Here is a 25,679-nt window from a genome sequence, read left to right as displayed (position 1 = left end):
TCACAATACTTCTACATGATCTTCTTCTCTTTTTTTTTTTTTTTTGGATTTTACAAGTATATCACCCATATAGACCTCTACTTCTTGGTGCATCATATTGTGGAACATGGTGACCTAGCCCCAACATTCTTCAATACAAATGGCATCATTTTATAGCAGAATGTTCCCCAAGACGTTATAAAGGTGGTCTTCTTTTGTCTTTTTCTGTCATTCTAATCTGGTTATAGCTAGAGAATCCATCGATGAATGAATACGTGGCATTCTTTTAGATTGATATGGTATTTGTGTTATTTTAGAAAGTGTTGTTATGTTGCATTAATAATAACATCTAGATTGTGTTGAAAGACATGTTAGAAGATTACTTTGAATGATTATGTGATGCATGAGAACATCTAGTTACGTGTTAAATTTATGTTCTTCATGAAGCCGAAATTCCGGACAAATTTATCACTTGACTTCAAATAGAAATTATAACTTGAAAATGATGGAATTTGAAATAGGTTTCTTCATGAAAATTGTGCATATGAATGTTAGTTTTCAAATGAAACTAGTCTAGCTTAATTTTGACTATAAGACTCCAAATATTATATAGATTTTAAGTGCTATTATGATTCCTCCTAAAAAGGCTAAGATCAAGTTTGAATTTGAGCTTGACCTAGTAGGAACCTTGTCTTGAAGAACCATGACTATAAAAAAGACCACCCCTATCATACACCTATATCGAGATGCAAACAAGTATAGAAAACGCCATAAAGACTGGTCAATTCCTTGATAAGTTTAAGGAGTTCAATAAAGAACTAAAGCATGGGAATCACACATACAATATGCGACAACTTTGTTATTATTGTCAAAACTGAATAAAATTCTTACATAAGAATACTCGTATGTAAACCCTAAAACTAATGGGTCAGACATACACTCAATTTAAATAAAGCTCAAACTAATTATAATTAGGTAAAAAAAAAAAAATAGCTTAAGATTATTTTTCACCTTTTGCTTCATATGATAGTGAAAAATATGCAAGAGAGATAATTGTTGAAGAATCCTTGCTAAATAAAAGTTTAATGCCTTGTAAAATAAGAATTAATTTCTAACCAGTTAATTCTTCTTATTTCATATGAGATCCTTGTAAAATAAGTAAGTCAAAGGTTGTCGTATAAGTTTCTAATAGCATTGAGAACTCTTTGTAATAAATGGAATCCATGACTTTTAAGGAAATAATAATTTTTTTTTTTGTATTTTACTAGCAGATTTTAATCTTAATTTCAAATATATTGTTATATCTTATTCGGATGAATTAATAGGTATACCATATATAATTAGAAAAGTACATGTTTTTAGTTTTTAACCAAATTGGATCTGCATTCAAACTTATCTTATTGCTTTATATATGGCTCGAAAAGTAGATGAAAATCTAAATTAATATATTTGAATCTTTTTAATCCAATTCTCTTAACTTAGGACATTAAACATTAATACACACTTCTAGTAGTTTAATATCGTGGCACATTAAACACCTTTTTAATCCAATTTGTTTTAAACATTTCTAATAGATTTTTTTAATAACCTTTTCAAAACATGCGTGACACCATATATATATATATATATATATATATATATAAAGCCAGCGAATTGAGAGACAAAAACACAGAAGCAAAGAAAGCATTGGCTTGTCAGAATGAATTAAATGCCAAGGAGAAGAGATAGGGCAGGGCAAATCGATGTGCATTAACAATTATAAAGGGCATGGCACCAACCAAAAAGGCTCACCAAATTCCAAGAAACAATAACTTAGGAGATAACAAGTAGGTGTACATTTAATACAAAATGATCGGACACTCACCAACCGATCAAACTAAAAGCACAGCCAAAGAATTATTGAAATGTACAGCCACATTAGCATGGATCAACAGCAAAAAATATCACACCTCATATGACAGAGATATGTAAAAATTACTATAAACAGGTCGGTCCGATATTCTATACTTTAAAATATGTCAAAAAAAAAAAACATTGTAAATGTACTATAGATATAAATTTATTGCATTCTCAATCATGTTATAGAAATAAAATATTTGTACTGTAAATTAACACTGTAGCATCATATTGATTTTTTATGTATAAAATCATTGGGTTTAATATAATTACCGAATTAAATATCTAAATAATTTTGTAGGTCACTACAAAATATTTTGTACACCTAACATTTATTTATTTTTAGTGCATAAATGAATTGTTGTGTTGGTCCAAACTTTTTATTTAATATAAAATAATATTTTATTCTTAACCAACTTAATATTTTTTAAAAAATAAACAAAGATAATTTTGGAAAAAAATAAAAAAAATCATATGGGAAAACACTGCAATAATTCATAGTGTTTTAAAGAAAAAAAATTATAAAGCTAAATTCTTAATCGGCTCAATATTAAAAAAATATTAAATCAACAAAGATAATTTTAGAAAAAAAATATTAAAAGAAAACACAAAAAAAAGAAAAAAAAATCATGTTGGAAACACTGTAGCTATTCACGATGTTTTGTAATGAAAGCTACAGTGCTTCCCCACATGATTTAACATTATTTATAATGACTTTTAATAGTAATTTTCAATAATGTTTTATGAGAAAAGCTACAGTGTTTTCCCCACATGATTAAGCTTTATTACAAAGTTAAATTCTAACCAACTCGATATTAAAAAAAATAAAATCGACGAAGATAATTTTAAAAAAATATTACAAAAAAGAAAAACACAAAAGAAACTGGAAAAAAACCATGTAAGGAAAAATTGTATCAATCCATAGTGTTTTGTGAGGAAAAATTTGTATTTATTTGTAATTGCAATTATCAAACAGCTTAATATTTAAAAAATAAAACTCACAAAGACAATTTTAGAAAAAAAAAAAACATAACAAAACAGAAAAAAACCACATGAGAAAAAACACTATAGCAATCCATAGTAATTTGCAAGAAAAGTTACAGTGTTTTCCTCACATATTGTAACTGTAATTTTTAACCATCTCAATATTAAAAAAATAAAATAAAATAAAAAAGATAATTTTGGAGAAAACAAAAACAAAAACAAAGAAAACCATGCAGAGAAACACTGTAGCAATCAACAATGTTTTAAAGAAAAAAAAATTACAAAACTAAATTATTAATCAGCTCAATATAAAAAAATTTAACAAATATAATTTTGAAAAAATAAAAAAATAAAATAGAAAAACTAATTGGAAAAACACCGTAGCAATCCACAATATTTTAAAGAAAAAAAATTACAAAGCAGAATTTTTAACCAGTTCAATATTTAAAAAGTAAAATCAATAAAGAAAACATTTTAAAAGAAAATTAAATGGAAAAAAAAAAAAAGCAAAGTTAGAAAAAAAAAAAAAAGGAAAGCAATTTTGAAAAAAAAAAGAGAGAAGAAAAACGAAAAAAAAAATGAGGGAAAGTTGAAAAAAAAAAAGAAAAAATGCAAAAAAAAAAAAAAAAAAAAAAAAAAAAAAGAAAAAAGAAAGCACTGTGGATTACAACGTAACCCACAGTTATTTAGGTGTGGGGAATAGTATTCCCCACACCATTTAGATAGTGTTATAATTATAATAATAATATAATATATTACTCGACGAATAGTATAGATCACCATGTCTGGAGATTAATTTACTGGAAGAGATCTATATAAGATCTTTGTTGAATGATTTGTTTAATTGAGTCTCTTGGATTTCCATTGTAGCGCCTCATAAAGCACAAATCCTCTCGGTTGCTACAGCTAGATGGATAGTTTCTATAGAAAAGCCATTGTTTTAGCTTCAGCTTTAGCTTTAGCAGTGGTCAGTGGTGGCTATGGTCAAGAAACTCTTTTTCCGGCCATCATATCATTTGGTGACTCATCGGTGGATGTTGGCAATAATAACTATCTATCCACAATTTTCAAGGCCAATTACCCTCCTTATGGAAGAGATTTTGCCAATCATAAACCGACAGGGAGGTTTTGCAATGGAAAGTTAACTATTGACTTCACCGGCAAGTGCAAAAACAGCAAATTCAAGAGATTGGCTTGTCCTATGTATTCAGGTTCCATTGTCTATATATGAAATATATTCTAACAAATCTGCGTCATTTTCTTTATGCAGCTAAAGCTTTAGGATTTAAGACTTATGCACCACCATATCTCAGCCCAGAAGCATCAGGAAAAAACCTTCTTATTGGGGTCAACTTTGCATCTGCAGCATCTGGGTATGACGATAAAACTGCCTTTCTGAATGTAAGCTAACAACTATAAATAGTTTGTACTTTAAACCTCACAAAACTAAAAAAACATGCAAAATCACTTTTTATTTATTTATTTTTTGTAGAATGCAATTCCATTGTCCCTGCAGTTAAAGCACTTCAAGGAGTACCAGACTAAATTAATGAAGGTGGCTGGTGGTAGAAAATCAGCATCAATCATCAAGGACGCATTATACATCTTGAGTACAGGCACCGCTGATTTATTTCAGAACTACTATGTCAACCCTTCTGTAAACAAAGTTTACACTCCCGATCAGTATTCCTCATACCTTGTCACTACATTCTCAAGCTTCGCTAAGGTATCTTACTGTTTAATATTGTCTCTAGGTTTCTTTTAAAGGCCAATATTGGTGTTGAAATGGTAGAAATCTTGGACTTGAAATCGCAATCTGGAAGATTTCAGGTTAGAGTCTTGAGGGCGTTCTGTTCACGAAAACTTTTCTGAAGGACAAGACTTTCTCCGGACTCTCTTTCCAAGGACCCCACTTTGGTGGGCCATATTTATAACCAGTCTTCGTTTTCACTGAATTTTGACTTGTTTACAAGCAGGACCTGTATGGTTCGGGGGCAAGGAAACTTGGAGTAACGTCACTCCCGCCATTGGGTTGCGTTCCTGAAGCCCGAAACTTTTTCGGATATCGTGGAAATGACTGTGTCTCCTGGGTCAATACTTTTGCACGGCAATTTAATAAGAATCTCAACTTAGCTGCAGATAATCTCCGAAAGCAACTTCCAGGTCTGAAGATAGTTGTCTTCGATATCTACAAGCCATTGGAGGATCTGGTTAAATCTCCTCTAACTTATGGTCCTAACCTTTCTCTAAACCCTTAGGGTCATTTGAATTATGACTATAAAGATGAATTCTGACCTCTTTTTTTTCCTATAATGTTTGGTAGGTTTTGTCGAAGCAAGAAGAGGATGCTGCCAGACGAGGACTGCTGGGAAAATATCAGTATTGTGCAATCCAAGGTTGCCAGGAACTTGCCCCAATGCCACTCAGTTTGTGTTTTGGGACAGTGTCCATCCTTCTCAGGCTGCTAATCAGGTTATTGCTGATGCAATTCTTATTCAAGGTGTCTCACTACTTGGATGAGGATACGTGACTAGTCTTGCCTGTCTGAATTGTGTGATGAGTGTGTGACTACCTTTGTTTACGACTTGTTGGAATTACTTTTGAAGATATTATGTAAAACATTAATGACGACGTCGTGATTCTCTTTAGGTTTCTGGAATTATCCTTGTAATAGTATATATATGTGTGTGTGTGTGTGTGTGTGTGTGTCTGTGAAGAGTATTGCAGTCTAAATCCAAGTTCAATGAGCTTCCTGTCCTTACCAGTTAGAATATGTGTTCCACCATGCTTTCCTTCCTACTTCCTCTCGCATTTTTTTTTTTTAACTCAGCTGTCTTGAAAAGCTTGTCTTAATTTTCATGTTGCTGAAGAAATCTGATGTATACCACCAGCAATGTAATGCATATTTTTGTGTTATCACAAATATTTTCACATGGTTATTATGTTCAGCCACTTCTGCTCCAAATACAAGGCACTAACCCCACCAGTTCAACCTCTGAATCATCAGAATGTTAGCTGTATCAGAGTCGACCATTCCAGCAGAATTTGTTGTCTATCTTGCTCAGGCTACTGAGAGAAGAGAAAGTTCACCTATCGATTATTGAGAATTCCAAGTCTCACACAAAAGGGTTCAGTCTGAGCAGAAGTTTCTGCAAAGACTATTTAAGCTACATTTGAAGAGAAAAAAATAACAAGGCGCAAACCAGACGAACATTCTGGGCATAGGTCTGGAAAGTATCTGCTTGTCTTTCTTTCAAGTCCTCTAGAGATAGTGCTTGTGTAGCAAAAGACAGATTAAATAATAATAATAATAAGAAAAAGTAGGTAAAAGAACTGGACATCCAAAACTTCTAAATTGCAATGCTATAATTGCATTCAAGGCCACACAATCCCCACCAAGGTGTTCTTCTGTATATTGGAAAATTGGAAAATGATGGACTAGAGAGGATAATGTTTTTGTGAAAAGTTGTTTGATGTATTTTGAATAATATAAAAATTATTTTTTCATCATGTTGTGTCTAGTGATAAACATTTTCCTTACTAAAACAGATAGGACAAACTTGTTCAATTCTTCACTAGAGTTAATTCAAGTTGATTGGTATCAATATGAAAATAAAAATTATTATTATCACAGCTTTAAAACTTGACTAGGAAGTTGACTTAGAGCAAGGCTAGGGCCACAAGTCGAGTTGACAATTGACTCAAGTTAATTTAAGGATAAAATTGGTTATTATTGCTACACGTGTGTGGCATTGCAACGATTATCCTCCTAGATTAGGATAGTCGGGAATGGTATGGGAGGAAAGAACATTAAATTTTTGTCCTTTATCAGTAAAAAAGAGAGAATGAGAGTTGCAACTTAATATTTTGGTCTATAAAAACCTTAATTGGTCTTAGAGTCTAGGAAAGGGACTGATTGTGTAAATAAAATATATTAGCACGCCCACTACATTTTACCTAAGGTAAGCTACATTATTTATCTATCTGATATAAACTAAAAAAATATTGTGTTTTCTAACTATTGATTTTTTTATGGTTGAAAAAAAATCCTCCTCAGTAAGGAGGTTCTTATGTTATTGAATTCAAAAACCTAATTGTTCAAATGCCAATATAAAAATAAAAAAATAAAAACTATCTTTTTTATTTAATATTGAAAATACATCTAACGTATAAGTTCATAATCTTAGATACTAATAGAAAATAAAATAATATTTTTGATATTTTTAATTTAATATCGGGAATATATCTTACATATAAGTTCGTAATACCACATATTAAAAAGAACAAAATATTTTTTTTATATTTTTGAAATGTAAGCCAAGTTCTCCTGACTTTAATAAATTAGTGACTAAATTCAAAATGCATGCAAATATATATTTTTTTAATTTTGTATAAAATTACTAAAACACACCATGTATTTTATTTTTTAAAACAAGATATGATTTTTTATTTTTTGAGAGACTTGACAGTACGCAATAAAAATTATATTTTAAAAAAGAAAGATTTTTTGCTGTTATTTTTTATTGAAGGGAACCGATTTGTTTAATATCAAAAAACCACCTTGCGTATAGGTCACAATTCCAAATATTAAATATATGAGGGGTAAAAAGGTAGGGAAATCAAAATTGATTGCAAAATTGTCTTTTAAACATTTAAAAATTATTAAAAATTGACAAAGGATGTATTTCGCAAGACGCAAATAAAATATGTTTATCAAGGTATTTTAACCACGATATCAATTCAAAAAAAATTGTAGTTCATTAATTAAAATCCAAATAACGTCAAATATCCATACAAATCTTATTAATTTCACAAACTTCATTCAAACTTCATGTTAATTCAAATAAATCAACATATACCCAAGCATAAATCATGAACCAACATTTAATGTTCAAAAATCAATCATAATCCAAAAAAACAAACTCATAATTCAACGCAAATTATCAAACAAAAAACAACACATGAATTCAAATCAAATAATATCTAAACAGTCCAAAAATATACACAATAATAAACAATTTGACTCAAACTTCACAATGTTGTAGCAATTATCCAAAAATGATTTGATTTTATAGATCGACCTTTCGAGGTGTTTAGCGTGTCCAAGAATTAACTTAAAATTGGTCAAAAGTGTTGCTAAAATAACGGCAGCGCATGTACCACTCGCCTCCAACACTGCTGATGTAAATTCCTAGTAATAAATAAATAAATCTGGGTTAAATAGAGTAACTATTATTTGAAAAATAATAAATTAGAGAAAAAAATGTTATGAAGTGGGATGAACATTTTCGGGAGATTGATTTAAAATTATGAGAAAATAAAGTAATAAAATATTATGTGAAATATTAAGTAACGATAAATCACAAAAACTCCCTAACTAGGTAAAAATAACAATTTGAAGGAGAAATTTTTTCAATTGGGTGATATTATGTGTAAAATATAAGGAAATGTCAAATAAATCAACGTATGACCCTTTATATGAGAAGCGTTGAATTTTAGTATAATTCTCGCGTATAATCATGCTATCGGGACTAAAGGTGGTAAACAACTCTAAGAAACATTTTATGATGATTATGATTAGAAATATCCAAGGAATTAGTTTAAGACCCAAAATAATTTAAGTACATTATATAGTATGCAAAATTTGGATTTTCACATGAAATATCCGACAGTTTAATTTTACAATACAAAACGTATCTCCCAATCCGACTTTGGATCAGGTTGAAATTTTACTTGGAGTATTAAGACATACTGTTTTACCTTATATTAAAATGTGAGGTCAATCAAAGTTTAGGAAGGTCTTGAAATAAAGCCACAGTGTTGAGTCAGTGCAATGAACCAAATTAGAAGGGATAAGTTTGGATATAATAGTAATTGACCCAAAAAACCTAATGTAACTACGGTAGCTGATATTGTTTACACTGGACAATAACTAAAAAGATAATAAGAGGCTTCTCTCTTGCCTCTCTTTAAAAATCATTTGAGAAATCCTTTCAAAGTATGAGAATGAAGCTTGCAAATAGGTTTATGATAAGAGAAACAAATTTAGGCTGAAATTAGAAAACTTGGTTGGAGGAGAAGAACTTAAGGTGAAAGTATAGGCGATGAAGAGGAAGAACAATTGAAGAAGAAATTGGTAACAACTCTTCAATGTGAACTTGGAATTATTGATAAAAGTGTTATTCTTTAGTTTTCCTCTTTAATTTCATAGTTAGTAAAGGATAATTGGAAAACCCCTCAATGTTATGATTATAGGGTTCTTGAAAACATATAAGAAATGAGAGATTCTTTAAATATGAAGCATGGATAATGGATGTTGTGATGCATGAAAACACTTATTGTGCTTGTCAAATTTATCTCTCATGTAACCAAAATTTTGACAATCTTACTAGTCAACTTCTAGTTGAAATTAAAAATTAGAAACGATATAATTTGAAGTTCGTGTCTTTATAAAAGTTGTAGCAAATGGAACTAGTCTTGACTTATTTGGAGTTGTATAAGTCTAGATATTAGAAAAACACTAAGTAAAGGTCCAAACCGACAGAGTATTGGATAGATCTTAGGTGTTACTGTAATTGTTAATTTTGAGCTTTAATATGATGTAATTTGGAGCTGGTGTGTTATAAAAGTTCTAGGTATTGATGTTAGCTTTCAAAAAGAACTGGTCTTGACATATTTGGAGTTATATAACTCTAGATATGAGAAACACACTAAGTAATGGTCCAAACCAATATAGTACAAGATAGATTCCAAGTGCTGCTGTAATTGTTAATGCTAAGCCTTAAAACGATGTAATTTGGAGTTGGTGTCTTTGTAAAGGTTGTAGGTATGCATTTTAGCTTTCCAATGAAACTAGTCGTGATGTATTTGGAATTATGTGCCTCTATATATGAGTAAAATAATGAGTAAGGGTCCATACTAGCATAATACTGGACAAATTTCTTATGCTGCTATAACAAGTGAGTTTAGACATTTAGATGACAAAATTAAGTGTTGTGTTCTTCATGAAAATTGTAGCCTCATGTATTATATTATCATAAAGACAAACCACGTTAAACAAATAGTTCTAAAACTTTATTTATGATTAAAACATCAAATAGTGTTTGGGGTTGGGTGGCCTAAACCAATTAGGACTAATCAATATTTAATATTTACTTATAATATGTTGTTGTTTGAGTGTTCTAGCATTTGGATTGAAAAGAATCATTATGAACATGGAAAATATATATGTCTAAGGAATTTTATGGATTTTCCTCACTAATGGTTTGAATGAAAATGATGATTGAATGAGAATTGAAATAAAATGTTGACGTTTGTTGCACTGTTGATGATAAATGTATCCTTGGTAGTACAAGGGAGGCTAAGGGGATATGATAGTAGAAGGGAGTAACAACACATGTATATCATCGAGGTAGGTGCTCAACACCTTATCCTTTTAGAATTAATATAATTTTAATTTATAAAACTCAAAATTTCTATGTTATGATGTAATTATGAATTTATATTGTATTTGATGAGATTGTGTACTAATGTTTTTGTGAATGGAACTAGATACAATGGAAACTATGTGTTAATTGATTGTGAGTTTAAATTAGATACAATGAGATAAAAGATGTAGATTGCATGGTAAATGTTTGGAATAAGATGAGATTATGCATGAGAAATTTAATGAAATAGTTAAATTAGGTTGGTGATTTCCACCTTTATCTAATTCTATTAAATTCTTGAAGCACTCTTATATAGTATTGCTATATGAATTTAGTTGCTTAATTGATTCATGAATTGTAAAGAATTATGAGATTAGCTTTATCTAATAGTATTTATGTTGGATAGCCGGGAATGAAGGATCAAATTATCTTGGCTAATGGTTTGTATATTGGATAGTCAGAAATGAATGATCAGATTAGCTTTGGCTAATTGCTTCCATGTTGGATAGCTTGGAATAAATGTTAAAGATTAGTTTTGGCTAATGACATCTATGTTGAATAAACAAGAACAAGCATTACAGATTAGCTTTGGATAATAATATTCATATCATGGCTCGTGAGTTAGTTGAGTTGAGTTGACTTAAGGTTATTTTTGTATTTTTTTAATTATTTTTTTTTCAATTTCGTCAATCATCATTTAGTTTGCTTGAGAGTTGACTTTAATGATTTTATTTAATTTCTTTTATACAAGATTATCCTAACCTCATAAACAAACCGTGAATTTGGCATGCTGACTCAAGTAAGGTTTTTTAGTCTTTTTCAAAAAAAAATTCAATTTGTTCTTTAACGTCTGATTTATTGATAATTAAGCTTTGGATTTTATTTCTCTTTATATGATTACCATGTTCTCATTTAACGTTTTCTTTGTTAACAAATAAGTCATTAAGATCTTTTAAGAATATTTAGATAATATCTTGTAATAAAATTTACAAGAGTTTTTTTTTTTATTAATCATTGTTATTTCTTCTATTTTTTATCGTTGATTTTTTTTATAATTATATTATTAAATTAATAAAATTTATTAAACTTATTCGAATCAATAACTCGGGTTTTAAATTTTTTTACTCCTTTAAAAACACTTTTAACACTTGAATATATTTTTTTTTAATTAGAAAAAAATGACATGATCTGCAATATAATGCAAAACACTTATTTAGTTTCTCGTATTGTAGCTGCACATCCATTTATATTATAGTGTGCTACAGCAAAGGGCTGGAGTAAGTAATTTTTTCTGGTTTGGTGGCCTTTAGATGAACACTCTTTGTTTTTTTTTTTTTTTTTTCCTTTCTTTCTTAACACTCTTTTAAGATTTTTTGTGAGATTGAGATAATTTTTTTTCATGAAATCTTTAAGGTCAACACTATTTTTTAATTTTTAATAAATATAAATTAGTTTTATTATAATAAGACATACCATTCAGTTAATGATCTCAATCCATAAATATAACTTTTTATAAATTTTACATAAAAAAATATATTTTTAATAAAAATACATGTTTTGAAACTCGCTCTTTTAATAATTCCTAAAAAATATATGTGTTTAGCTTTTAATAAATATAAATTAGCTTTGTTTTTTTAATAATACACGTCATTTTATTAATGGTCTCAATTTTTTTGAATAAAATCTTCTGTAATTTCTCTACAAAAAAAAAAAAAAAGTACATTTCCAACCTTGTATTATTTTGAGAACATTATTACTATTTTCGGTCTGTGTCATATTAGTTGTATTAGTATATACAGTCAAACCTTTATAAATTAATATTTTTTGGACCATGAAAATTTACTAATTAATTGAGATATTATTTAATCAATAAATTAATAATTTATTAATTTATATGTCAATTAACAAAAAAATAATTTATCAAGATATTCTTTAAAAAAAAAAAACATTAAAGTTAATGCATGTATCATGTATTATGATTATACAAATACTATATATTTACTAAAATTATGAGCTATTATTATTTTATATATTTGTTTAACCAAAACAAGTTCATGAATGTGATTAGTTTTATTAAATAGATTTTTCATTTTTGTAATGAACTAAAATTATACATCCGTTGCATACGTAATTAATATATTTCATAAATAATAAGTCAAACAAAGACATTAATAAAAAGAACATATAGTATCATAAACGATTAAACTAAATACAATGGCTTTTTATCTCAAAGGTGTAAATAAATAAACTTCAAATTGTTGAGTGATGAATGAATTGTTAAGGAACTTCATGAAAAATAACATAGAAAATGAAGTAGAAGAAGATAATTATACACTAGAGTCTGTATCATGCATAGATGCACTCAAAGTATCAATCAAATTATATAATTTTCTCTTAAAACATTTTAATGAGAAATTATATCAAAGTTTTTTTAATATACTAAAAAAAGTTAGAGATGAGATCTAAGAAGACAAAAATTTCAAGAGAAAACACGTAAGATTAAAACTATATTTTATAAAAGGTTTTTAATTGAGTCATGCATATATATATATATATATATATATATATTATTATATATTGATGTATAAAGAGATTATTAATTTATTCATCAAGTCGGATCTATGTGTTTTGTTTAAAATATATTATCTTATAAATTCAATGAATTATTGATTTACCATATTTGTTTCAACTTGAAACTGACCAAAAATATTATTTAATTAAGGTTATTAGTTTACCGATGTTATATTGTAACTAGATAACTACCCAAACTATGCCCCAGTTGAACCAAAAAGTTTTTGAACATAAAAATAAAATGTCTATGTTACAAGAAACTCCTCGCCATTATTATTAAATATGGTCCTGCAAGTCAACCTTGAAACTTCCTAACTAGACTTCTTACCTAAACTAAATTTAAAATCAAACCACGTGAGAGTTGCACAACGTGACTTAGCTAACCTGGTGGATCCAAAAACAATCTAGACAACAAGGAAAAACATGATTTGACTTAAAAGAATCTTAAGATGAAATATTTTTTTTAATATTAAAATGGTGATATATTTGATTTACCTAAGTCTCGTGACTTAACCTGCCAAACCCGCAACTTGGGTTATGGTCACTAGATTTAACAACTTTGGTTTTTAAAGACTATTTTTTATTTAATTATATGATAAAAAAAATAGATGATTGTAAAATTAAGCACCCACCCAATGTCGGGATGTTTGCTTTAAACAATGATAATATCATATAAACCATATCAAAATAAATTATGAAGCTTAATTCCTAATCAACTCAAATTGACCCGCTAGACATGCCATGTAGGTCATGGACTCTATTGAGTTTAATAAATTTTTTTTCTTAAACTACTTTATATTTAATTATACGATAAGAAAAATAAACTCTCGCAAAATTAATCTCCAACCAAATAGCAAAACAATTATTTTAGACTATGATAACCTCATAGAAAGAAAACTAAAATAAATTATGAAGACCATTCAAAGTCAATCAAATGTCAAAGGATAAAATTGAAAAAAATAAGCCAATAAAAAAAATTAACAAAAATTCAAGGTTAAAGGATGAAATCAGAAAAAAATAAATCAAGAAAACAAATGTAAAAAAGACAAATTTATGGCCTTGGATCACCCAATGCGCCTTATGCAATCAGGTCGTTTAAAAAACACTAGACACGTCTAGACTTTATTATTGTTGTTGTTGTTACATTAGAAATAGACAACATGTCACCTCCTCCTATTTTTTTAAATGGGTGACAGGTTGCTTGGTAGACCGCTACCTAGAATTCAACTCATGCTAGTGTTAAGTCAAAAAATGAGGCCTTTAGCTTATTTTAATAAAGCATTTAGTATAAAACACTTGGGATTGTCCATATATGAAAAGAAATATATGGTTGTTCTTATGGTAGTAAAGAGGTGGTGGCACTATCTAGAGCATCATTATTTTATTATAAAAACTGATCATAAAAGTTTGAAGTTTTTACCAAAACAAAAGATCGCAACTATTCAAAAGAAAGAGCTAACTAAATTGTAGGGATTGAAGTATATCAGTCAATACAAGCAAAAAAAAAAAAAAAAAAAACCCAACCTTGTATGAACAAGTCAATAAGACATATGAAGGTGATGGGAAATTTTAGCAGATTTGTAATATAAAAGTTGATTACTATGAAAAATTGGTCACAATATTCATATAAATGAAAGGGTTTTGAGATATAACAATAGAATTGTTATTGGTAGCCGAAGAAATTTAAGAGATGAGCTAGGAAGTCTAACATATGATTCTCATGTGGGAGGGCATGAATGATACATAATTCACCTCTAACGAGCACTTATCAAGAAATTAAATTCATTAACACAAAAATCCTATCTCTTGTGGTTAACCAATAACCTTGTTGTTTTTCAGGTAGTTTCTTTATTATTTTTCAAACCAAGAGATTGAAAAGTGAATAAAATAGACTTTTAAATCAAAATAAAAATTTCAAGAATTTGAGATTGACCATTCATTTTCTTTGTGTTTCATAATAAAGTGTTTCTCTCTCTTTTAATTTTTTCATTTTACAATAATTTAAAACTTCATCTTATGAAATTAGATAATAGAAGTATTACATGAATTTGATGATTTTTTATATATATATAAAAGATAAAAATGAAAAAGAGTAAGAGCTTTACTATTCATATTTGAATGAACAATAAAACACCATCACAAATCCTGATTCTTTTAGTATTTTATATAATTATAATTACATATTTTTTAATTTGAAATATAATAATATCAAATTAAATATTATCAACATAAAAGTGATCAAATAATTAGTTTTAAAAATAAAGTTAACTGATTAATTATTTCTCAAAATTACAAAGACTAATTTCTTAGTTTACTCTCTTTCCTTTTCTAGAATTAAGAATAATCCTTATTCTTTTTCATGAGATTTTGTAGATTAAAAAAAAAGAAAAGTTATAACGGTGAATTCATATCATAACACGTGTCGTCAAACCGTAGCGGTTACTCAATTTCAAGCGATTATAGTCCGTACAGCACCCTCCCGCACCTGCATAAAACCTCTCACACAGCATACCGTTATAACAAGAAAAATTCCCTCCCTTTTTCATCTCTATCTCTCTAGTCTCTAGAAAACAAAACGCCATTATTCTCTCTCTAGAAAACCTCCTGTTCCTCTTCTTTTATCCGTGCATTGAAACGAAATGACGGCGGCGATGGCGTCGTGGAAGCAACAAGTACTACAGAGGGGAGCGTCCCTGTACGTGGGTGACTTGGACCCGGAAGTAACAGAAACGGACTTGAGAGCTGCGTTTTACCATGTGTGCCCCATTTCCTCCCTCAGACTGTGCCGTTGTCGTCTCACCGGAAAGTCTCTCTGTTACGCCTATGTCAACTTATACTCTCATGCTCAAGGTAGTACTGATTTTACCTTTTCTTGATTAATAGAGAAATGGGGATTTAGGTTTTTCATTTCTTGGTTCTGTATTATTTATGGGCTTCTGTTTCGGTTAGTTCTTGACTTCGAGTCTCTGCCTTTTTATTTCAGCATCTAGAGCTTTGGGTCTTCTAAATCACACTAACTTGAAGGGAAAACCCATGAGGATAATGTGGTGTCAGAGGGACCCTTTTGCAAGAAAGACTGGTTTTGCCAATCTATTTGTAAAGAATCTAGACTTTTCGATCAGCAGCTCTTGCTTGGAGAGCATCTTTAGCAAGTATGGGACAATACTTTCTTGCAAGGTGGCTGGAGAAAACGGAAGGAATAAGGGTTTTGGGTTTGTTCAGTTTGAGTCTCAGGATTCTGCTCTGGCTGCTCAAACGGCTCTCCATGATACTATGCTGGGTGGGAAGAAATTGTGAGTCCGTCCTGTGTATTTACTACCCTCACTTTCTTTGATTTTTTTATGTTTCTTTACATGAACAGTTTTCTGTGAATGACAAAATGTTGGTTGGAAACTACATGAAAGAGAAAGAAAGAAGAAATTGTTTGAAACTGAGCATTGTAACCAATTGTCGATGTGAAAAATCTGTGGATAATATTTGGAAGTTGTCTCAAGAAAGGAATTTATTAAAAAATTTTAAATACATCAAACTTTATATAAGGTGAATGCATAAAAGGTTCATCTTTCTTAGATTTTGGATTTAAAGTTCGAAATCTATTCATAAAAAATTATTAAGATTTCTTAAATGCATCAAGCGCATGTGAATGCAACGTTCTTAAGATTGTCTTGTTGATGTGTGCTAACAAAATTCAAATGTCTCTTTTATAATAAGGTGCAATAATTAATGCTAACTGTTTCTAATTTCACTTCTAGATTTAGAATGTTGAGACATATTGGATAAAAATGAGAAAAATAAATCCACAAAATAAACTCATAAAATTTGAGGAGTTATAAAAGAACGTTGCGGCTATTTAAAAGTAAAAACATAGAAGATATATAAGTGTCTAGACAAACCATAAACAAGAATCAAACTCGCAAAATAGCTCTCAAAAGATTGTTTCAATAACTGTATACAATCTAAATGAGAACAAATTGTAGATACGATGATATGATGATTTGAGGCTATGAGAGATACAATTTTGTATGTTTCCTGCAATTTCAGCAACCAAACTAAGATGAAAGACATTCGTACAAATGTTAAATCAGCCTTGTGAATTAAGTTAGTTAATCAAGGCATTAAGAATTAAGAGGTTTGTCCGCCCTGTCTAATGGAACTTGTGAACTGAATTGCTTAATCAGGACATTAAGAATAAAGAGATTTGTATGTCCGAAGTAATGTAAATTGTGAACTTTCACTAATATTGCACTTGTTTTGGTTGTTTATTCTCTCAACTTCCACACATGTTCTACTAGCATGATTTCCATTGCCATTTCTTGATGTGCAGAGTTTCTTCTACCATCTGTATTAATTTGTTGATTTGCCATTTTATGTATCTCATGATTGAACAATTGCATTTCTATCTAAGGCATGTCTGCAAATTTGTCAAGAAGACTGAAAGGACAGCAGCAGCACCATGCGAAGTGTTCACCAATCTTTATGTTAAAAATCTAGATGAAACAATAACAGAGGATGGCCTAAAGGATATGTTTTCTGTAGTTGGTGATGTTTCTAGTGTTGCCATCATGATGGATCACGAGGGGAAATCAAAACATTTTGGATTCGTCAACTTTAAGTCTCCAGATGATGCCAAAAAGGCTGTTGATATCATGAATGGTTCTGTAGTAGGTAAACTTAAAGCTGGTTCCTCTTAATTTCCCTTGCTTATATATTTATCAAGAAAAAAAAATTTCCTTGATTATATATATGCTTCAAGTAATGGGAGGATTTAACTTTAACAAATGAACCATCAATTTCCAATTTAGGTTCGAAGACTTTGTTTGTGGGAAAGGCTCAAAGGAAATCTGAAAGAACAATGATATTGAAGCAAGAATACAAGGACTTGCAAATCAGAATTGCTGAGAAGTTGAGGGCTTCAAATCTGTATGTTAAGAACCTGAATGTAGACATTGATGACAAGAAATTGAAAGACGTTTTCAGTGCCTATGGGAAGATTCTTTCCGTGAAAGTGATATGCCATAATGATGGAACTAGCAAACAATTTGGTTTTGTATGTTTTGCAAGCCCTGCAGAAGCAAACAAGGCTTTGGTTGCACTAAATGGTCATCCTCTTTTTTTCCGTTTAATTTTTCTTTTCTATTTAAGTTTAATTAGTTTCATCATTTACTAATAAGCAATTTATAATTTTCCCAGGAGCCCTCCTTGAAGGAAAGATTCTTCATGTGGCAAAAGCTCAGTGGAAAAAGGATCACCACCAGGAATGGCACAACTTCTCTGGACAGAACCAACCTCAGTCTTTCTATCCTTCTAACTGCACTACTGTTTCCTCAGCAATCCACCCGCTTCATTTCAATTTTGATCACTCTCCACTTCTCCCTTTCCTCCACCATCCAATGTTCTGTCAACATTTTGGTGTTCAGCATCCTTTTATGGCACAAAATTACCAGCAGAATTTTTCCACACATGTACGACTCTACTTTCACTCTGCAATGAGCTTTTAGCTATTAGAAATCCTTCTGTTTAGATTATTATCTTGTGTGCTTGTCAAATCACAGATGCCAGTGGCGGAAGTGCATCTAGGGAGCACGTTGAACACCAGAGACAAGTCCTACCAACAGCATGTATGCTACTATCATTCAAAAACATTTGCATTAACATAGGAGTCTTCTTCAACCCATTGTAAAGAAACTTCAGGTTTGTGGATTCTCTCTTCCCCTTCCTTCTCCTGAAAGACACCAGAAAGCCCTTGGAAATGAGCAAATTGAATGCCACTGGGTTCAATTGGTTCCACTTTGATGATTCCTTGTCTCACCAGTTCCTTTTAGTTTTTCTACTAGTTGCACTGTTTTGTTGTAGGAAGAAATGCTCTGCATTAGTTGTGCTGTAAATTTTTACTAGGAAGGGTTCACACAGTTCTCAGAACTCTCAGACATGAAATGGAACTTTTAGATTTTTCTTGTCATACTGCCTTCTGCTTGGCGTTTCTTTTCAGCCCATCACCTTCTGTTTTTTAAGCAACTTGTGATATTACAAGGCAACAAAACATCGTGCAAATCCGTGAACATAATTTTCATTTTACCCCAACTTCGTATTTTTATCCTTGGCAAATTCCATCATCCTATTGATTCGGAGGGACTCAAATTTGAAGGAGAATGAGCTCGACGAAAATACTTGGAATAGATAAAAGTTTGCGTCATGCATCTTGTAATCCATAAATCTTCTTCAGTTACATGAAGATTAACAGGGAATTTTTTTTATCACTTGTAATTAATACAATAATAATTCTAAAAAAACAGAAGAAAAAAAGAAAAAAGAAGAAGCTAAGACAACAACAGTAAGGTCCGGCATGCAGGGGACATATTGCAGACACAAGAAGAGTGATGCATCGTCAACCAATGAGGGAGATGCCTTGAAGAATCAATGCATCAGCAAGAACCTGATTAGCAGCCTGAGATGGATGGACGCTGTCCCAAAACACATACGCAGTGGCATTTGGGCAAGTTCCTGGGGATTTTGGATTGCACAACAATGTTGTTGTCTCCACTGTTCCCGTCCCACAGCATCCTCTCCTTGCTTCTTGGAAACCTACAAATTAAAAATTGCTACAATTCATTGCTCGAAAGAACCTTTAAATAGCAGTCCCTCAGAAAAAGTTGATCTAGTACCATTTTTTGAAGGAGATTGAACAAGGTCATAGAGTGGCTGATAGATGTCGAATATAACAATCTTAAGACCAGGAAGTTGTTTTTGGAGACTTGTTGCAGCTGAGTTGATCTTCTTGTTGAATCGCTGGGCATCAGCGTTGATCCTTGAGACGCACCCATTCTCGTGAAACCCGAATAGGGTTCGGGCAGCTGGAAGGCAACCCAGTGGTGGGAGTGAAGTCACCCCAAGTTTCCTAGCCCCCAAGCCGTACAAGGTCTGTGTTTCATACAGACCGAGCTCTCCACCGTTAATAATTTGTGAATCAGTTGAAAATAGAGAAACAGCTCACAAGAGTACCGTACCTTGACGAAGCTCGTGAATGAACCGACAAGGATTGAGCCATACTGATCAGCAGTATAGATTTTGTTCAGGTATGGATTGACGTAGTAATTCTGAAGAAAGTCACTGCTCCCCGCACTCAAGATATATAGCGCACCCTTGATGATCGATGCCGATTTGCTACCAGCAACCTTCGCTAGCTTGCTTTGGTATTCCTTGAAGTACTCCAGTTGCCGGCTCAATGGAATGGCATTCTGCAGAGCCAGGTTGATTATTAGAGATGATAAAACTTTCTAATACTAAAGGACCGATCATGTCCGACATCAGGAAAATTCCTTACGTTCAAGGCAGCTGCCTTTTCATCGTAACCAGATGCTGCAGATGCGAAGTTGGATCCAATAAGCAGGTTCTTCCCCGATGCTTCTGGGCTCAGATACGCCGGTGCGTAAGACTTGAATCCCAGAGTTTCAGCTGCAAAAAAGAAATTCAAACCCTTATAAGCAAGAACATTACTGACTAATCTTGGGAGTTTTGATGCTTTTTTACTCACCAGTGATGTCGGTGGCTAATTTACCATTACAAAACCTCCCAGTAGGTTTATGATTGACGAAGTCCCTTCCATAGGGAGGGTAATTGGCCTTGAATATCGTGAGGAGATAGTCGTTGTTGCCAACATCCACAGCCGAGTCACCAAATGTTATGATAGCAGGAACTAGAGCATCTTGCGCACAGCTAACACCCACAAGTGCAAATGCAAGGGCCAAAATCAATGGTGCTCTGTAGCAGATTTCCATTTTTCTGCTCTCGTCAGTACTTTATGCAAGGATTCGATCGGGCTGGCTTAAAAAGGAGGTCTAAAGTCAGTCTACTGAAGTAATTCCTGAAGATGGTGGATGGGAGTTAGGAAGGGCTAATAAATGAGAGTTGTTCAATAGGCATTCAAATCATTCATCTTTTATACATGCATTGAAGAGAACATATTTATAATTTATGGATGAAGAGGAGGCCTGGTAGTTGGGATGATAAATGCGGATGCACGATCTGAATAGGAAGTTGCATGTGCGGGAGTTAATTTTGGATGCTAAACAACTAGCAAACTCACATGCTGATGCTGCTAGTTTGATGAATATAGACTTTCTGAGATTTTGGTTGCTTTGGCAATTAAGAGCTTCATGCTCCAGTAAAGTCACACTGTCCATGAAAGAGACCTTAATTAGTGGAAAGCAAGGAAAAATCACACCTTTGCGTGCAGTTTGAAGCCGGAAGGGCAGGTAATTTGTGATGGTTTATCTATCCAATAACGCCTCACCATTCAGCGACGGCCTCTAACATGGGACTCCCTGGTCTCCACGGCGTAGCCACCACGTCCCTGGTCTCTATCACCATCAGATTTTATGTCTCCATTTATACGGCTAGAGTTTTGCATTAGAGTAGGCAGTAGTTTATTTATTTTCTTTTCCCAATCTACAGAACATATGCTAAATGGATCTAGATCATATAGACTAACTTGCTGTTGAGGTCTGAAACTGAATTCCTTCCACACCTATACTCTAGTTCACATACTGAATCAAATTGAATTCTTTGCACCTTAGTTACTACTAAATATATATTGTAGTTTTTCACTACTAGAATTTTTCAATTTACCAATCGAATATTCTATCGGTGGTTAGACATTGAGTCCGTCAACATAAATTTTACTAATAGGCTCACAAATAGAAATATTTCGTCGAAAAACTTATCATTAGTGATTTATAGTCTATCGGTGAGTTCACCAGCAATAAAATTACCAATATATTTATAGATGGACAAAGTGCGCTAAATAAAAAAAAAATATACGCTTTAATTCGTCGGTATTTTCATTGGTTACTTTCACATATCATCAACAAGAAAATCGTCAGTAATGCCAATGATGAGTTCTTTTTAATATCATTGATGGAAAAAAATCATCGATTATTAAACAGTGGCACAATTATGTTTGTAGTGATTCTTTTCCAACTCTCTGGACTTAATTTGACGGTAAGACCATCAATAATATTTTGAAAATATTTTTTTAAAAAAATATATTAAATAGAATTAGAAAATAATTAAAAGAAATTCAATTAAATTAAAAATCATATATTTATTACAAATTTATAAATTCAAATACAATTAATCTCGAATAAAAGGGCTAAAGGAAAAGGAGGCAAGTCTTCACAAGGACCATGGAACCAATAAGAAAGAGTACATATACCACTCATCTGTTATTTCATCTTCATTATCAATTGGCAGAGTTTGGTTGTCTCAACACTGAGTCATTCTGTCTCAACAACTAGATGGGTTGTCCAAGCTTGAACTCGTTGGTCTAAAATCACCTTAAACTCTGAAGTTTGAGTGCTTGAAATCAATTGTGAGCCTCGAACATGAGAAACACTATGGGCCATTTGCAAGTCCTCGGCCATAGTGTTTGAGACATCGTACACATAATTTCTATCAAGTCCACCAAACAATCCTTTCTCCAACCACAAATCTGGATCGAGTTTTGGATGCATTAAAGGATCATCTCCATATCTTTCCTTCAATTGGATGTTATATGTATCCTAAAAAAACATTAGCAAATTCAAAAAAATAATAAAATAAGAAAAAAAAAATTTGAAATCCAACATATCACAAAGTGTTAAGCTCAGCTATCCACAAGATGTTATGCCATTTTTCGACAGTCATCATTTTGCATGTCTATTTCTACAAATAACTCCATTGGACTTCATTTGCATCCAAGAACAGTGGCCTGTAAGAGAAAATTGTTGTTAGTTAAACATATTCATATAAAACAAGAAATTAAAAATATGGATGTATTAAAAAAAAATATTACCATCCACTTCGCATGCAAAATGAATAGAATGGATCCATCATTGTATGTGGTAATGAAACATGCTGGATATATTCCACCTAAACAGACTCTGAGACGTACGGAGATTTGAAATCCTTCCAAACACCACATCCTTCTAGTCTGGAAGCTCCTTTTCTTTTGCATATTATTTTGCTCTCTTTTACATCTTGTACAAAAAATCACTCAACTTATATAGTACAAATGAATTATCTATTAATAAGTGAAAAATAAAATGTTAAAATTTAGATTAAAAAAATTATCTTGATTTTAATTTTACCTAATTGTAGCGTAATTCTCCCAAACCCTCATAACAATAGCATTGTCAGCTTCATCCTAATAAAAACTTTCCTTACAGTTCAAATTTGTAAAAGAATAATTTCGTCAATATTAATAAAACTAACCAAATTAACAAAATAAAACAAAACTGTTTAAGTTAATACTAACATTAAACCTTCTGAATCATGCATCAATCATAGGTTTCCATTTAGGATTTTTGGAAACCTAAGTCCATTGAAACAATGACACTTTCATCGATTATTTTATCGCCAATGTTATGGTTCGAGAAGCCTCAATATTTGTAAACCTAAAATTAAATTCTTTAATTGAAATTAAGTTTTCAAAAAATATTATCATGTTCTTTATTTTTTTAGTATTGCATGAAAGGAAAATAAACTTACATTGAAAGGTCAGGCTTTGATTGGGCATGGTACTTCCAAGTAAATAGATCCCATTGTAAAAGGAACTCTTCTCAGTGTGACGACATCGCACTTGATGAGCCTGTTTTGAAAGTGGGTTCCTACTCAACTTGTATTCAACCTAGTTTTTAGATTATTATTTTTTAGATTTTTTTATTAATACATATATTTATTATAAATGAATCTTGAAGTCTTTATCTTGCATTTTAAAAACAAAAATTATTTTGATGTAAGTTTAAAAGCATTTGCTTTTGAAATCTTGCAACTCATTGGTTTTTTCTTCGAAAAGAGATTATTTGCTCTTGTATTTGGCGATATTGTCTTTGGTGAAAGTACATCATAAAGTGACCTTTTGTTTCTTATAGGTTTCCAAAGTGAAGGGCTCAAGAAAAAACTCAAGGTTTTGTTTAAGACAAACTTGTCTCTTTTTGAACACTCATTTTATCAGCATGAACAATAATGAGTAGTTTGTTCTCGATGCCATAACTCCTATGAAAAAGTACTCTTTGCATTTTGAGAGCATTATTTATTGTTCTAGATTGCTTATGTGCTTGATTAGAAACGACTTTTACAGCCATGTAATGTAGGCTGAGGTTTTTGGTTATGAAAGAATACATCATAAGACTTGAAGAGTGTTTCAGGGTTTCAAAGACTGAGGATCACTATCAGCAGTTTGAATCTTTGTGTCATTCCTCTCTTTTTTTGTTGCTTTTCTTTTATTTGCCCCTTTTCTTTTTTCATTGTTTTTCTAGGGTATGCTCACTTTATCTTGGTTATCACTCTTTCTTGTGATTTGGGCATTCCACATAGCATTTGCGCTCCTTTGCCTTTTTGGCTATCTTAAAAAAAAATTTAATTTTTTTCTCATTGAAATTTTCACTTGCCCCTAGTATGAGGTGTAATCCTAGTTGGGATTTTCATGAAAGAAACATTATTCAGGCTAAAAAAAAAAGAATCGCAAGGGATGTACTTATTTCAAAACATGAAAGGGATAATAAATATGGTCTTTTCTCATTTCAAGCACAAGTAATTAAGATCAATAAACTTTGACCTCGTCTATTGTGATGGTTTGGTCTTTACAAAAAGAAGCATTTCATGAGTCTATGAGCAATGAGTTCACTACATATCATTATTCATACATTTAAAACACATGGTTTAAGAGTCATAGGGTAAGGGTATCGTTTTATTTTCTATTTTTGCACTTTGGTTTAGAGTTTAGTCACCTCAATAAAAAAAAAATTGCTTGATTCATATGTCATTCTACAAGTAGAATGTCAAAAATATCGCTTTAAATAACCATTAAATCATTTTTGAAATCAAAATGAAAGTTCAATTTTTCAAAACTCCAATGGGGAAACTCATTTTGGTAAAAGAGATTAATTAAGTCTATGAGATTACGCAAGACTTCAAAAGTGTATTTATGAGTTCTTAGAGGGAATCCCTTTCAGGATATTTTGGTTGTAAATCAAAGGAAGATATACAATTGAAGGACAAACTCATTATTTCATTGATCCTAAAAAAGCAACAAAGACCTTATACTAGCAAGGTGACATATAAAAAGGCTAAACACTTAGTAATCATCGATTGGAATTCCAGGAATCTTCCAATCATCCCTATCCTATGAATTCCTCAACAGGAGCACCTTTCTAATAGTCAATTGAGGTCACACATAGACCAGTCTTGGCCTAATGACATTGTAGCTTCGTCTTCAGGACCAATGATCTCTATATGTCTTTGTTTTAACCTCTTTCTCTTGTTTTTATAACCACATTTGACATTGTGAACCTCAGTTTCTTTCTTTTATCTAGTGAAATGTTTCTCCTCAGTTGAGTCAACAATCCTTCCTAAATGGATAGCTTGTTCAATCCTCTCAGCTATAGCAACCAAGTTAGAAAAATGTTGTATAAAGCTTCCAACTAGGTATTAAAAGTACAGGGCCTTAAAAGTGTTGACAAACAAATTGATCATCTTATTTTTCCAACAAAAAAGGATTAACCAGTGCTGCAATCTCACACCACCTTTTAAGTGTATTCTTTTATGGATTCCTTATTATCCTTTTTCATAACTTGCAAGCTTGACCTATCAGGGCCCACATCCATATTGAACTTATATTGCCTAATGAAGGCATTAACTAAGTCCTTTCATTTTTTTTTTTTTATCTTGGTATTGTCCAACCATATATACCAAGTAAGAACAACATCACTCAAACTGTCTTGAAAGAAGTGAATCAACAGTTTCTCATTGTAAATTATCTTAGTCATATTGTTACAGTATGCCTTG

The 25,679-nt window shown here is 31.3% G+C and overlaps 3 protein-coding genes across 5 annotated transcripts; 2 read left to right on the top strand and 1 right to left on the bottom strand.

The window, feature by feature from the left end:
- Positions 1-3,621: 3,621 nt before the first annotated feature.
- Positions 3,622-6,223, top strand: LOC118042557 (GDSL esterase/lipase APG). Of its 3 annotated transcripts, none has more exons than XM_035050260.2 (5): positions 3,622-4,019; positions 4,130-4,260; positions 4,376-4,585; positions 4,836-5,091; positions 5,183-6,223. In XM_035050260.2, exons 1-5 carry the CDS (start codon positions 3,770-3,772, stop codon positions 5,377-5,379), a joined length of 1,044 nt encoding a protein of 347 aa, XP_034906151.1. In that variant the 5' UTR covers positions 3,622-3,769; the 3' UTR covers positions 5,380-6,223. The 3 variants fall into 3 exon arrangements, with proteins under 3 accessions (XP_034906151.1, XP_073268251.1, XP_034906150.1); XM_073412150.1 differs by having other exon boundaries at positions 3,623-4,019; positions 4,352-4,585; positions 4,836-5,069; positions 5,183-6,213; XM_035050259.2 differs by having other exon boundaries at positions 3,626-4,019; positions 4,352-4,585; positions 5,183-6,200.
- Positions 6,224-15,376: 9,153 nt separating this feature from the next.
- LOC118042556 (polyadenylate-binding protein 6) lies at positions 15,377-18,816 on the top strand. The gene is made up of 6 exons (XM_035050258.1): positions 15,377-15,707; positions 15,841-16,150; positions 17,263-17,522; positions 17,660-17,956; positions 18,048-18,319; positions 18,410-18,816. The coding sequence occupies exons 1-6, from the start codon at positions 15,497-15,499 to the stop codon at positions 18,512-18,514; spliced, it is 1,455 nt and encodes a 484-aa protein (XP_034906149.1). The 5' UTR covers positions 15,377-15,496; the 3' UTR covers positions 18,515-18,816.
- A 215-nt stretch (positions 18,817-19,031) lies between these two features.
- On the bottom strand, positions 19,032-20,754 carry LOC118042559 (GDSL esterase/lipase APG). Its single transcript, XM_035050261.2, has 5 exons — positions 20,389-20,754; positions 20,179-20,309; positions 19,862-20,092; positions 19,520-19,775; positions 19,032-19,439 (listed from the first exon to the last, which is right to left on the bottom strand). Exons 1-5 carry the CDS (start codon positions 20,630-20,632, stop codon positions 19,243-19,245), a joined length of 1,059 nt encoding a protein of 352 aa, XP_034906152.1. The 5' UTR covers positions 20,633-20,754; the 3' UTR covers positions 19,032-19,242.
- Positions 20,755-25,679: the final 4,925 nt, after the last annotated feature.

The sequence above is a fragment of the Populus alba genome, chromosome 1 (genome assembly GCF_005239225.2).
Source record: "Populus alba chromosome 1, ASM523922v2, whole genome shotgun sequence".
In the NCBI taxonomy this organism is placed as follows: Eukaryota; Viridiplantae; Streptophyta; class Magnoliopsida; order Malpighiales; family Salicaceae; genus Populus; species Populus alba.
Note: the sequence above shows the minus strand (reverse complement) of the source record. Positions and strands in the feature narration are given on the sequence as shown.